Raw genomic sequence first — 12,612 nt, 5'->3', positions numbered from 1 at the left:
GAGGCTGATGTGTCAAATGCATGAAAAATGGCAAATGTAAGGATCTGAGGGCCAAACTGTGACTTCTAGATGACTGAGTCAGAGCATCTCCAAAACCGCAGGTCTTGTAGGATGTTCTGGGTATGCAGTGGTTAGTACCTACCAAAAGGGATCCGAGGAAGGATAATTAGTGAACAGAAAAGGAATAGTAGCACAAACTGCTGAACAAGTTAAAGAGGTTGTCCGGGACAAATCAACTTTTGAAAATTAGAGTCCATTGGTTTGAAACAAAATAAAAATGGTACTTTCCTGTCCAGAACGAGTTGTATCTTTCAATGGCACTTTTTAACATACCATATAATGTAATAAAAAACTTATGGAATATAAACACAATTCGAGGCTTCTTTGGACAAATGACATGATAACTTTATTCTATGGGTAAGTACAAGGACTATGATACCAAACACACAAATATATACCGTATACTTTCTTTCTGCACTACTTTTGAAAAACCTTGTTGGAAAAAAATTAATTATTTTCAGTCGCCATCTTCTGCCAGCCATAACTTTTCTATTTTTCCATCAACACAGTTCTGCGAGAGCTCGTTTTTTTTGTGGGACACACTGTAGTTTCTAACGGTACCTTCTTGGGCTACATACAACTTTCCGATTGCTTTTTATTACATTTTTTGTCTCGGAGACCAAAAAAAAGTGCAATTCTGATGTGGTGTATTTTTTTCCCCTTGACAACGTTCACCATGCAGGACAAGTAATGCATTGCTTTGATTCATCAGACTTCTACGGATGCAGCAATACTAAATATGTTTTTGTTTTTTATTGTTTTGATTTTTTTATTACAAATATGGGAAAAGGTTTCTTTTTCAAAACTTATACTTCCTCTTTTTTTGTAATAATTACAGGTTTTTTTTTAGTCCCCATGGGGGACATGCACTTCCTATTAATATGGCAGGGTCTTATTTTCAGGGAAACACGGTATGCCAGTTGGCTCAGTTGTGGCATTCAGCTTCCTTGGCTGCGTTTTCAGCTGTGCTGAAAATGCAGTCAAAACGATAAACACTGTCAACGCTGCTGAAACCACAGCGCAGTGTTGAAAAACGACGCGTTTTAACAAACGCCTGTGTGAGGGAGGCCTTCCACAGTTGCAATGTTACTTTAACAACTCTCTGTCATATGCATAAAAGTTGTAAAAGGCAGTGACTGAAAATATAGTGCTGATACAAGTAAAGAAAAATTGTTTATGGTTTATTGCAAAATGCTGCAAAATAATAAATATAGGAAACTGTGTTGTGACGTCCAAATAAAACTTGAACTGAAAAATGGATAATTAGGGGACCTGGCATGAGAATCACCAAACCCCTCCTAACATCCCTGGAAACTGCAGACGGAGACTGGGTTCTGGGGTCTCCAGGTCTCAGTTAAAAGTCATTATCATCAACTAATATACAAACATCCAGCTGCTGATGATGACAAAGCTCTACAGCGAAGGGGCAGGAGAACATAAGCTGGGCAGCTGGAGATCACATGCTGCAGTCCTTCAGCTTCTCATCCGCTTGTTTCATACAGATCCACTTGTTCAGAGTGCTGGAGCGTAACTTGGACCATAACTGGTGATTACTTAGTCCTAAGATATGAGCAGAGAACTGAGCCGCTGCTTCTGGAGACATCACAGTGCAAAATCCAAGATCTGTGGATCCAAGACAGAGTAAACATTACAATGTAACAGTTCTTGTTAATCACATTCATGTTTGCTGCGGGCCTTTTCTTTCAGCTGAGTGTGCTGCTGATTTCAATAAAGAGAGGGGAATAAGCCATCGGACACTGACCTCCTCTGGCAATGACTTATCTCCCCGCAGTAACAAATGTTGCTGTCAAGGTAGATTTGGGAAATCCTCCTACACATTAAATTGTTGGTCAGTCCTTCTGAAATTGGTGGGTTCGGCTAAATTTTACCTACTGTTTATGGCCACCTTAAAAGGAGTTGTCTAGCTTTCAACTATATGGCCTATCCTCAGGATAGGCCATTAATATTAGATTGACATTAGTCTGCCATGCAGGACTCCCGCCAATCAGCTGTTTGCTGATTGTATTTGGGCACTGAGCCAATTTCGTCAGGAAGAAGATGCCTCCGTTCCCAGCACAGTGGCCCAGCCTGGTATTGCAAGCCAAGCTCCAATTCATTTCAATGGGAACTTTACCTGTAATGCTGCACTGCAGCGGGAACACCGCTGTCTGCTCCCTGCTATATCAGGTTCATGCATGAGCATACCAGCCCAGCGAACAGCTGATCAGCAGGGGTCCCAAGTCTTTATCCTTAGGATAGGTTATTAATAGTTTCAGACTAGACAACCCCTTTAAGAAAGCTGCGTTTTCCCCAGTGCTGACTTTTCCATTCCTATAAACAGAGCTCCATAGAATTTACCATTTACCAATTGGCAGACTTATTCTTCCTGTGAGGATACACGCGCATTAACATTACAGCATACGATCAGCTGACAGAAGACCTCCCTGTGAAGTACATTTTCGAGAAAATATGGCTTCCAAAAGTTGAAGTGCTTTCATCAGATCACCTGACTGCTGAGAATCCTACTCCCCATGCACATCTGCAACAGATGAATTTACCATGGGCAGCGTGAAACAGCAATAGGCGCATTACAAACTACTGTGCATGAAAAACCTTTGGGCAGAAGGAGACGTGTCCACTGAACATCTCCCCTCCAGCTTCCCCATTGGGGAAAGACCTGTCAATTAAACAGAGCAGGGCTGAGAGAAGCCAGCGGGTAGCTGCCCAGCGGATACTTCTCTCTGTGTCTGGCTCATTTTTTAATGATATTTTCTCTGAAAAACCGCAGCAAATAAAGTGTAGTTGTTTGTAATGAGAAAGCCTGTAACTATTTCATGTTGCTTAGGGCCCATATTTAGGGCAGCATGATACTGATGGCAGGTTCCTTGTAAGAGACCCTATAAGTGCCTATATACTAAATAATGGGGAATTTTACATATTACTAGAGTTGAGCGAACGTACTCTGCCGAGTTTGATGCTCATTCGAGTATTAGCATACTCGATGGTGCTCGCTACTCAAGCGAGCATCACGCCGTGTTCAACCCGGCCCCAGTTTTGGCTCCTCCCCACTGCTGACCTGTCAGATTTGACCCCTCCCCGCTGTGTATGTCAACGCTAGTTTGTGGCTGGCGAAAAGAGAGAGAATGAGAGAGAGAAAAAGAGAGAAAGAGAAAGAGAGAGAGAAAAAAAAAAAAGGGCGGCAATCGGCGGGTCACATACAAAAATGCTCGAGTCTCCCATTGAAGTTAATGGGGTTCGTTACTCGAGTAGAGCTCTCGGATTTTACGAAAGGCTCGACTCGAATAACGTGAACTCAAGCATTCGGGTGCTCGCTCATCTCTACATATTACTAAAAGACTATAAACACCTTGGGGGGGGCCATTTTGTTTTCACTTAAATGCATGTATTTTGGGCTAATTCTTTTTGCAATAGGGTTATTTAAAAGTGTTGCACCATTTGTCTTCTGCAGCTTTTACATATCACTGTATATAGACACTGCAGTCTAAAGCTACCTTTACACAGGGCGATTATCAACAGCAAATTCAGGTGATAATCGTTTCGTGTAAAGGTACCTTAAGTCTCGATAGGAGATTTGTCAATGTTTTGGACTTGTTGGACAATGTGTTTACACGAGACAACTGTTGGGTGCATAAGCGCTCAGAGAGCCATCCCAGCGACTATTGCTCCTGTGCTTCTCCACTGCAGCAAAAGTTGTTCTGTAAATAGAGGTGGAGGGGGTAGAGACCGCTCCAGCTGTTCGCCACCATTCACAGTAAACAGGCAATTTCTCAAAGATTGAGCAACTCCTGTTTACATGGGAAGACAGTCAGTTGGTTTTTACGCGAGATAAAAAAAAGTAACTCCGACAAATCAGTGATTTGTCGCTCAGTCGCTTGTATAGTGAAGGATATCATCTGAATTCGCTGTTTCCAGTCATATTCAGGCGATAATCCCCCTGGGTAAAGATACCTTTATGGGCCATTTACACGGGATTGTGGATTTGTTGTTCAGTGTAAATGCTCCCCGCTCACATAGAGGGTGAAGCACTGAGCAAGAAGCCCGCGATCCAGCAGTGAAGTCTGTCAGTCTAAACAGTCTGCACGAACGCTAACGACCTTAGCAGTGACGTCAGTGTTCGTACACTCGTTTAGACGATTATTGTCCCGTGTTAAAAGGACATTACTTTTCAGCCTTTATCTTTCCTGAGCTTAATGAGCTAATTTACGACCACAACAAAGGTAGACTTTATTGAGGTTATAAGTTAGCTGATAAGAATATTCAGGAGAGCAGAAGGAGAGGGTCCTTTACAGGGGACGACTGTCAGGTACTAAGCGTCCAACAGTCCTCCCAGCAATTATCAGTCTCAGAATTTCAAACATGAGCGACGATCGCTCAGTGAATGCAGGCAGAGAAAGATGGAGATCGCTTACGGTCGCCCACCATTCACAGTCAACAGGCAGTCATTCATGGAGGAACGACTGCCTCATTACACGGACCGATCATCATTTGATTTTTATGCCTGCAGAAACTGAACGAGAATGATAAGTGAACTAATTATGGTTTGTCATTCAGTCGCTGGCATCGTTTACAATGAACGATCACTGTTCAAATTCGCACAATCCAGCAAGAGTCCGTGGCCTTTAAAGGGGTTGTTTGGTTAGAAAACTGTCCAAAACTACTTCCAATTTGTACAACTAACATTTTTGAGAAGAAAGGGTCACCATAATATGAAGTAGATCTTTAGACAATCAAGGTAAAAAATGACCGTCAGTGTGCCGGCACAATTACACTGCACTCACTGAATACTAAATCTTCCATGGTATAAAGCTACTTCATTGTAAATTCTATGCCAGTATGTAATTCCTCCTTAATATTTCACAGCCACTCGTTAATAAATGAATCGGATGTCGTGCGCCACACATACTCTCTGGCGTGTTGAGAGCAGACCGGAAATCTTGAGCGCTCCAATCTGCTGTGACAGCAGGGCAGTTAATGACAGGATAGGCAGTGTTTGCAGAAAGTAGGGATGCCAGGCCATTGCTTCTTCCAGCTACAGTAATAAAAACTGTAAGAGTGCCATCTCCTGCGGACAACAATATCAGCGTCAGCTACATGTTATACAGGAGCAGCAGCACATGAAACATGCAGAACCATGAAGTGGGAAGATGAAGCAGTGATGTACCTTCGTACTGTGATCTTATGTCCAGGGTCTCCCCAGGACCGGTGTATACAGATGACACCCTCAGCTCACATGGGATACAGTACTTTGCACATGATGCCTTAATTTTTTCGCAGTGCTCAAGGTATGATAGTGATTCCATTACGACAACCACTCTTCCTTCACCTTTACAGCTTGGTAGATGCTGAAAAATGCAGAACACACATAACACAATTTACATTTCAGCTTAAAGGAGATGTCTCGAGGAAGCAGTGAATTTTTTTTTTGCCCAGTCCCCCCCATTAAGTACACATTACTAAGCCCCCCTGTAAATGACATTTCTAGCTGGTTCGTACTTACCGTTCCAGCGTTTCAGCAACTTATAAAAGTTTCCCCAAGATGGCCGCCGGCTCTTTTCCCGTCGCTCGCTGCAGCCCGACGTGCGCGCTCCCGAGACGCTGCCAGCTGTGTCTCCATGGCAACCAGACGCCCCGCAGCCGCCGACCGGACCCACCGCAGCCGCCGACCAGTCACCCACCGCCAGGCAGCAGGTAACCGGCGCAGCCCCCCCCCCATCACAGCGGCAGCCCCCCCGGCGCAGCGACAGCCCCCCCCGGCCCAGCGCTAGTTCCCCCGGCCTAGCGACAGCCCCCCCCGGCCCAGCGCTAGTTCCCCCGGCCTAGCGACAGCCCCCCCCCGGCCCAGCGACAGCCCCCCCCGGCCCAGCGCTACTTCCCCCGGCCTAGCGACAGCCCCCCCCGGCCCAGCGCTAGTTCCCCCGGCCTAGCGACAGCCCCCCCCCGGCCCAGCGACAGCCCCCCCGGCCCAGCGCTACTTGCCCCGGCGCAGCGACAGCCCCCCCCATCGCAGCGACAGCCCCCCCATCACAGCGACAGCCCCCCCATCGCAGCGGCAGCCCGGCGCAGCGACAGCCCCCCCATCGCAGCGGCAGCCCGGCGCAGCGACAGCCCCCCCATCGCAGCGGCAGCCCGGCGCAGCGACAGCCCCCCCATCGCAGCGGCAGCCCCCCCGGCCCATCACTTACCAGGACAGCTGGACGGCAGGACAGCTGGGCGGCTTCTCCGGACAGCTCGGCAGCTCTGCACCTTCCTCTAACAGAGGAAGGTACAGAATGGCCGCTCCAGCGCGCTCCCGAGCAGTGACAGCTCGTCTGCGCATGCGCAGAAGAGCTGTAGCGGGGAGCACACTGAAGCGGCTCGTGCTGAATGGAGAAGACCGGACTGCGCAAGCGCGTCTAAAAAAGCAAGCTGCCGGCGAATTTAGACGGAACCATGGAGACGAGGACGCTAGCAACGGAGCAGGTAAGTGGAATAACTTCTGTATGGCTCATATTTAATGCACGATGTATATTACAAAGTGCATTAATATGGCCATACAGAAGTGTATAACCCCACTTGGTTTCGCGAGACCACCCCTTTAATTCTTTATACGGTTACGCTGCCCATAGACCTTCAACAGCTGATGATGAACACCGAGTTTGGGCAAACGTTCGTGTGTCTAAGGAGCTAGACAGCTCTGGCTCCAGCTTATGTCCTGGGGAGCAAAAGGACCGGGTGCAAAAATGGAAGATCCACAATCCTTCTTTTCCCGACATCATCTGTTAGGGGAAGCCCATACACATCAGAGAGTCATCCAGACTGCTGTTATAAGCGGGATTGGACAACTAAAGTCTGAAAGTGTATGGGGACTTTTGGTCCATCCAAATGTATATTATTGTACACGGGTGTCATGGCAGAAAAGCATGACAAATAATGAAGAGAAGTGGGTTTGCCGACATTTATGGAAGATAAAGTAATGATTTCTTATTAAACATAGAGCACATGCTGGTATGTTATCATAACTCTCACATAGTCGGGCAGACTCACTGTCTAGTCTAACTTTATACCACCTATTAGTTGACCTAGTTTACACCAAAACTTGTTGCCATTTTTGGCATATATGTAGGTGCACAAGGTCTCATTTAGGCCATGCCCTCTTTTCCACAAAGGAAAACCCCTTAAATCATAAAAAGTTTCTGAACGTGTCTAAAAGCATGTTCAATGGTTTTTCAATAGTAAATCTGCTCCATTGTATACAAGCCATATAAACAACTAACTGGTCTTCCCCTTTAATCAAACACCATACATCTCCTCTCCTATCCAGCTGTTAATATGTCTCCCAGTTTTCTAGCATTCTGTAAGGCAATTCCATAGTAATATCAATACAAATTTCCTATAAAGGAGTTGGGCACACAGTAAGGCCCCCCATTACAGTTCTTACTGCCTTCTAGATGGAATATGTGGAGACAAATATAAGACACAGGCTAATAACATTTTTAAAGGGTCCCTCCAGATGTAAATAACTGAATTGTCCATGTGTCATAATAAACCTCATTAGCCGTTATAATCGCAGTCCTTATGATATCACTGCACAGATTGTTGAGTATCCTGGCAGCTCAAAAACATGCAGAGTACTGTATCTATATTGTAAGCGCCTGCCTCCATTAGTAAGGCTGCTATACTTTAGGAGAAGACTAAGGCCCATTATTGTACATGGTCACCTAGGAGATAGAGCCCCGGGCTCCGGCTACGGGGTGTAGCACACACACTGGGCACTCCAAGCTACATGATCACAAGAACGAAGGAAAACTGGGTAATAAAGTACACTATGATGCAGAGTTGGGGGGGCGGTGGGGGGTGGGGAGAGAGAGATTTCTCTCCCCCCCCCCTCCCCCCCGCCATCCCCCCGAATCTGCTCGGACCAGTATGCAGTTACTCGAGAAGAGCAATGCTCACTCGAGTAACTGTCTTAACCGAGCGTGCTCGCTCATCTCTACTGTTTACCCTTTAAATGCACAGATTGGTGCTTGGGCTTCCCGAACACTGCCACACTTTTGAGATTGTGGGGTACTGTTCGGTTGCCATGACAGCCGGGGCCGCAGATAATAATTTACATTTTTTCCAAAGATATTTTACTTTTTAAAAGCAGCAAAAATAAAACTATATAGATTTGAATCATACTGACCCAAAAAATAACATAATCATCTCAATTTTGCCACAATATGAACATTGTGGGATATTTTTTTTCAATTTCCCTCCCCATAGAAATTTGTAAAAGTTTTTCAGAACTCTATATGGTACATTAACTACAAGTCTATAGATCACTACGTCGATAAAAAAATAATTGTTTATGAAATTTTGAAAGTGGAGATTAAAAAACAAAGATGTTGTTCCAGGGGTTATTTCAATTGCCAGATTAGAGTCAGGAAGGAATTGTTTCCCTGAAATGGGGGAAATTGGCTTCTACCTCATTGAGTTCTCCTTTTGCCTTCATCTGGATCAACATTGGTGGGTAATAGGCTGAACTGGATAGACATACATTTTTTTTCGGCCTAACATACTATGAGAAAAAAGGGGCTGCATCATTAAAGGGGTTGAGACTATAACTTTGTAGGAGCGGTGAGAAACTCACTAGTTATCCATCCATTGGAAAGTAGCTATATAGGAATTAGATCCAGTATTAGAATGAAATACCTTCCCTCTCAGATTCTGGATTACAAGCTATTTAGAGCTCATCCTCAGAGAACGCTGGTCACATACTATACATCATGGCGCGCTCTCAGCACGTCTACAGAGGGGTTTAGGTTAATTCTCTTTCTACTCTATTACAACAATGATGAATGGGATCTTACTGGTTTGTCATCCTTCTCACTTTGGTCTTCTAATGGAGTCTGATGCCTGCAATTATATTTGATGACATCCGCAAGGACAATTTCTTTACTTTGAAAGTTCACACCAAATTGAACCTAAGTATAAAGTAAGAGAAATTTATATCCAAAAACAACTTTAGAAGATCATAAACAGTGTAGTGTGTTTAACACCTTAAAGGGAATTAGTCCAGTGGGCGGTCCTGTCAATGACCGAAAGCTATCCCTGTATGTACAGTCATACACAGACAGCTGTCAATCAGATGATAGCTCCACCCACTGGACTCTTCAGCTCAGGATGAGCAGAGATATAAAAGAATAAAATACAAGTTATACTGAATCTTTTCCCATAAAACTATATATCAGTCTGCTCAGCTCCTCCTGCTCTATAGCATGCTGCTTGTGAATTGAACGACATGATCAAGCTGACAGATTCCTTGGGTTTTAGGGTATCTTTACACGGGGTGGCATTTCCGCATCTCTTGACTAATGGCACTGCATTCAGTACAGGCCCTGGGATACCAGGTGAAGGAATGAGCTAACAGCCGAAGACTTCGGAGGAGCCGTACTTTGTTGGGTTGGCTTGGTGAATCGTACAATGTAGACAACGAGAGAAAACTTTAATAACTATATACGTAAGATAAATAACTATTTACATAGTTCGCCCCTGAGCTGGTAGATCGAGTGTGAAGATATCTGAAAGTTTGTAAAACATTAGATATAGAACAACATCCTAAAAGCTGCATCAAGTCTATAAATCTACATTAGCTTGATTCTAGAACCTCAAGAACAGGTTCTGGTTCATCGAGGTGGTGGTTCAACAGTTGCATGGAAATTATAGCTCCTAGATTGCTGGAAGGACACACAGGGAGCCAAAACTTGTTTAAATTTAATATACTGTTTTCCAAGGCACCTAGCTCTTCCATCCTACAAATGGAGTCTAGTTTGTTAATCCAGAGCTGTTCATGGTCTTTCCAGCATGCCAGGATCAGCAACTTTGCTGCTGTGATCATCTGGATGGGTAGCTCTTTACGCTTGGGGCAAAAAGAGTTTGAAGGGGCCCAAAACAATATCAATGAAGTTGTAAGTGAGATTTTTTTTAACCCGTGATACTTTTAATTAGGTCAGAAACCTCTTTCCAAAAATCTTGAATTGTAGGACAAGTCACCCAAATATGAGACACTGTTCCTGTGTCAAGAATCAGAGTGCCATCAATTTCTGCCATCAGTATCATTCACTTGGAATGGGACAGAGCGGCTGTTGGGTAATGTAACAAATGATGGCCTGAGAATAGGCGGTGACATCTTCAAACAGCTGATCTTTGGGCGTCCTGTGTGGCGGACTCCCACTGATATTGTCAGATATTGATGTATTCTATGACTCATTATCATTATGGCAATCTATATTTCTGCCATTTTTTTTTAGATTTATTTTTTTTTAGTGTTCACAAAAATAACATTTTCACTTTATAGTGCAGGTTGTTACAGTTGCAGCAGCATAAATTAAGTATAGTTCTTTGTTTTGTTTTTTTAAACTAAAGGCTTTGTTTTATTATTTTTTTGATTTTTTTAGGGACCCAACCATGAGATCCCCAGACTGATTTTAAAATACATTGCAATACTCAATGTATTATGCTTGTCAGTGTTACACTGACAGGGTACTTATTAGGTTATGACTTAGGCAGGGCCATTGCTGGGCCCTCAACTGCCATGACAACTCATCAACGCTTGGATGCCGATGGGCTTACATAAGGAGCCCCCTATCCCACCCACTGCAAACAACTTAGGTATTGTGGTCATTATTGATCATGGCATCTTATGTGTTATATAGCCAGGATTGGAGTTCACATGATCGTTCACAGGAATGACCAGCTCACCACAGTCTACTATTAGGCAACATATGAAAGTGTGCAAACAAAGGCTGGACAGACATCTGTCTGGGATGATTTAGTGATCCTGCACTGAGCAGGGGGTTGGACCCGATGACCCTGGAGGTCCCTTCCAACTCTACCACTCTATGATCAAACATGCCGGGAAAGTGCTAAATGCCATCTAACATTAGATAAAACCTTTAATAACAATTTCCACCTGTATGCACTTGGCTCCCAATTTTATACGCGTAAAATAAAGGGCTTGTCAGGTGACAAACACTCTAAATAGAGATTTATGTATTGGCAGTCCTCGTTTAATGGCAATAGGTATTGGGATTCATTTGTGTTTTGTGTGGTACCCACCTTCATATTTAGAAGAATGAAGTCTGCAGCCAAACAAGCTTTTTCCAAAATTTCAAACATGGCTACCGTACTGTGATTCATGATGTCAATTTCAGACTGACCAATTGAAAGTCCAGCACAGTTCATCTTTGAGGCCAGTATGTGCTCCTTGGAACAAACAACATCTTCACAGGCATCGTTCTGCTGGAAAACAGTATAGGTATAATACATAAATCCGGAGCTGGTCCTTCCTGAAAGATACCCCTTATTAATGGGCAGTACATATGATGGCTAGCAAAGAGCAGATACACATTCGGCTTATTATATAGTGTGCATGCAGGGCATGTAGAGAGATATGGCCTGTGCACACCAAACGCTGAGATACAGTGTCTGGGGGCAAGGACAATAAAAATTTACCATGGCATCCATGTTTTGGTTTTTCATTTGGGAGGACGATTATGGCTGCACTACTAGGGTGGAGAAAAAGGGGCATGTGCAAGTAATGATTTGCAAGCTATTTACAAGGTCATAAGATCATTTCACTTAAAGGGGTATTTCTAGAAATGAGTTTTATCGCATATCCACAGGAGAGGTCATAAAAGTATGATCGTGAGAGTTCACTGTTGAGAGCCCCAAGAATCCCGAGAACAGGGGTCCCATGACCCCTTCTTCCCCTCACTGCCCCCCACACAGTGAGGAGGTGCTTGAATGAAGCAGTGTTTTGCAGCTACATTTCAATGGGACCTCCTGTAAACTGCCAAGTACAAGTGCTCGGCTTTTTCTAGCATCCCCATGAATGGAGCGAGATCCCCATCGATCAGACTACACAGGATAGGTGATCATAGTGTGAATGCCTCCAGCGGAGTACGAGTCATTTTCTCCAGAGATCAGGTTTCTGCACTGGTGAGCTACTCTTGTTCAGTAAATCTACACAGCATTTATATCCTAAACTATATCTAGGGCCTTAGTCACACGGGCGTTTTTCCCCGCGATCCGCAAATCACGTGACCGGGGCCGAAACATCGCCCGAAAAAACTGCTCCTAGCCGCGTTTCAATAGAAACGGGCTGGAGCAGTGCAGCGCTGTTCAGCGCATTGAATTCAATGGAGCTGGCAATACAGCCAGGGAGTCTGCTCAGCTCCTCCTGCTCTATAGCATGCTGCTTGTGAATTGAACGACATGATCAAGCTGACAGATTCCTTGGGTTTTAGGGTATCTTTACACGGGTTGGCATTTCCGCATCTCTTGACTAATGGCACTGCATTCAGTACAGGCCAGGGATACCAGGTGAAGGAATGAGCTGACAGACGAAGACTTCGGAGGAGCCGTACTTTGTTGGGTTGGCTTGGTGAATCGTACAATGTAGACAACGAGAGAAAACTTTAATAACTATATACGTAAGATAAATAACTATTTACATAGTTCGCCCCTGAGCTGGTAGATCGAGTGTGAAGATATCTCAAAGTTTGTAAAACA

The 12,612-nt window shown here is 44.4% G+C and overlaps 1 protein-coding gene across 2 annotated transcripts; it reads right to left on the bottom strand.

Annotated features, from left to right (window-relative positions):
* Window positions 1-404: 404 nt before the first annotated feature.
* On the bottom strand, window positions 405-11,585 carry LOC136572628 (multifunctional protein ADE2-like). Of its 2 annotated transcripts, XM_066573369.1 has the most exons (5): window positions 11,158-11,584; window positions 8,910-9,023; window positions 5,243-5,423; window positions 4,985-5,143; window positions 405-1,683 (listed from the first exon to the last, which is right to left on the bottom strand). In XM_066573369.1, exons 1-5 carry the CDS (start codon window positions 11,365-11,367, stop codon window positions 1,517-1,519), a joined length of 831 nt encoding a protein of 276 aa, XP_066429466.1. In that variant the 5' UTR covers window positions 11,368-11,584; the 3' UTR covers window positions 405-1,516. The 2 variants fall into 2 exon arrangements, with proteins under 2 accessions (XP_066429466.1, XP_066429468.1); XM_066573371.1 differs by lacking the exon at window positions 8,910-9,023 and having other exon boundaries at window positions 11,158-11,585.
* Between the last annotated feature and the right edge of the window lie 1,027 nt (window positions 11,586-12,612).

This window comes from Eleutherodactylus coqui, chromosome 7, assembly GCF_035609145.1.
Source record: "Eleutherodactylus coqui strain aEleCoq1 chromosome 7, aEleCoq1.hap1, whole genome shotgun sequence".
NCBI lineage: Eukaryota > Metazoa > Chordata > Amphibia > Anura > Eleutherodactylidae > Eleutherodactylus > Eleutherodactylus coqui.
The sequence above is the reverse complement of the archived record's forward strand: the minus strand, read 5'-3'. Positions and strand labels throughout refer to the sequence as shown.

Excerpts from the sequence above, each read along its gene's own strand:
- LOC136572628 (XM_066573369.1), bottom strand. The coding sequence starts at position 11,367 with ATGTATTATACCTATACTGTTTTCCAGCAGAACGATGCCTGTGAAGAT. Across the intron at positions 9,024-11,157 it reads TCATTCTTCTAAATATGAAG|GTTCAATTTGGTGTGAACTT; the intron begins GTGGGTACCACA and ends CTTTATACTTAG. Across the intron at positions 5,424-8,909 it reads GTGAGAAGGATGACAAACCA|CATCTACCAAGCTGTAAAGG; the intron begins GTAAGATCCCAT and ends TGCATTTTTCAG.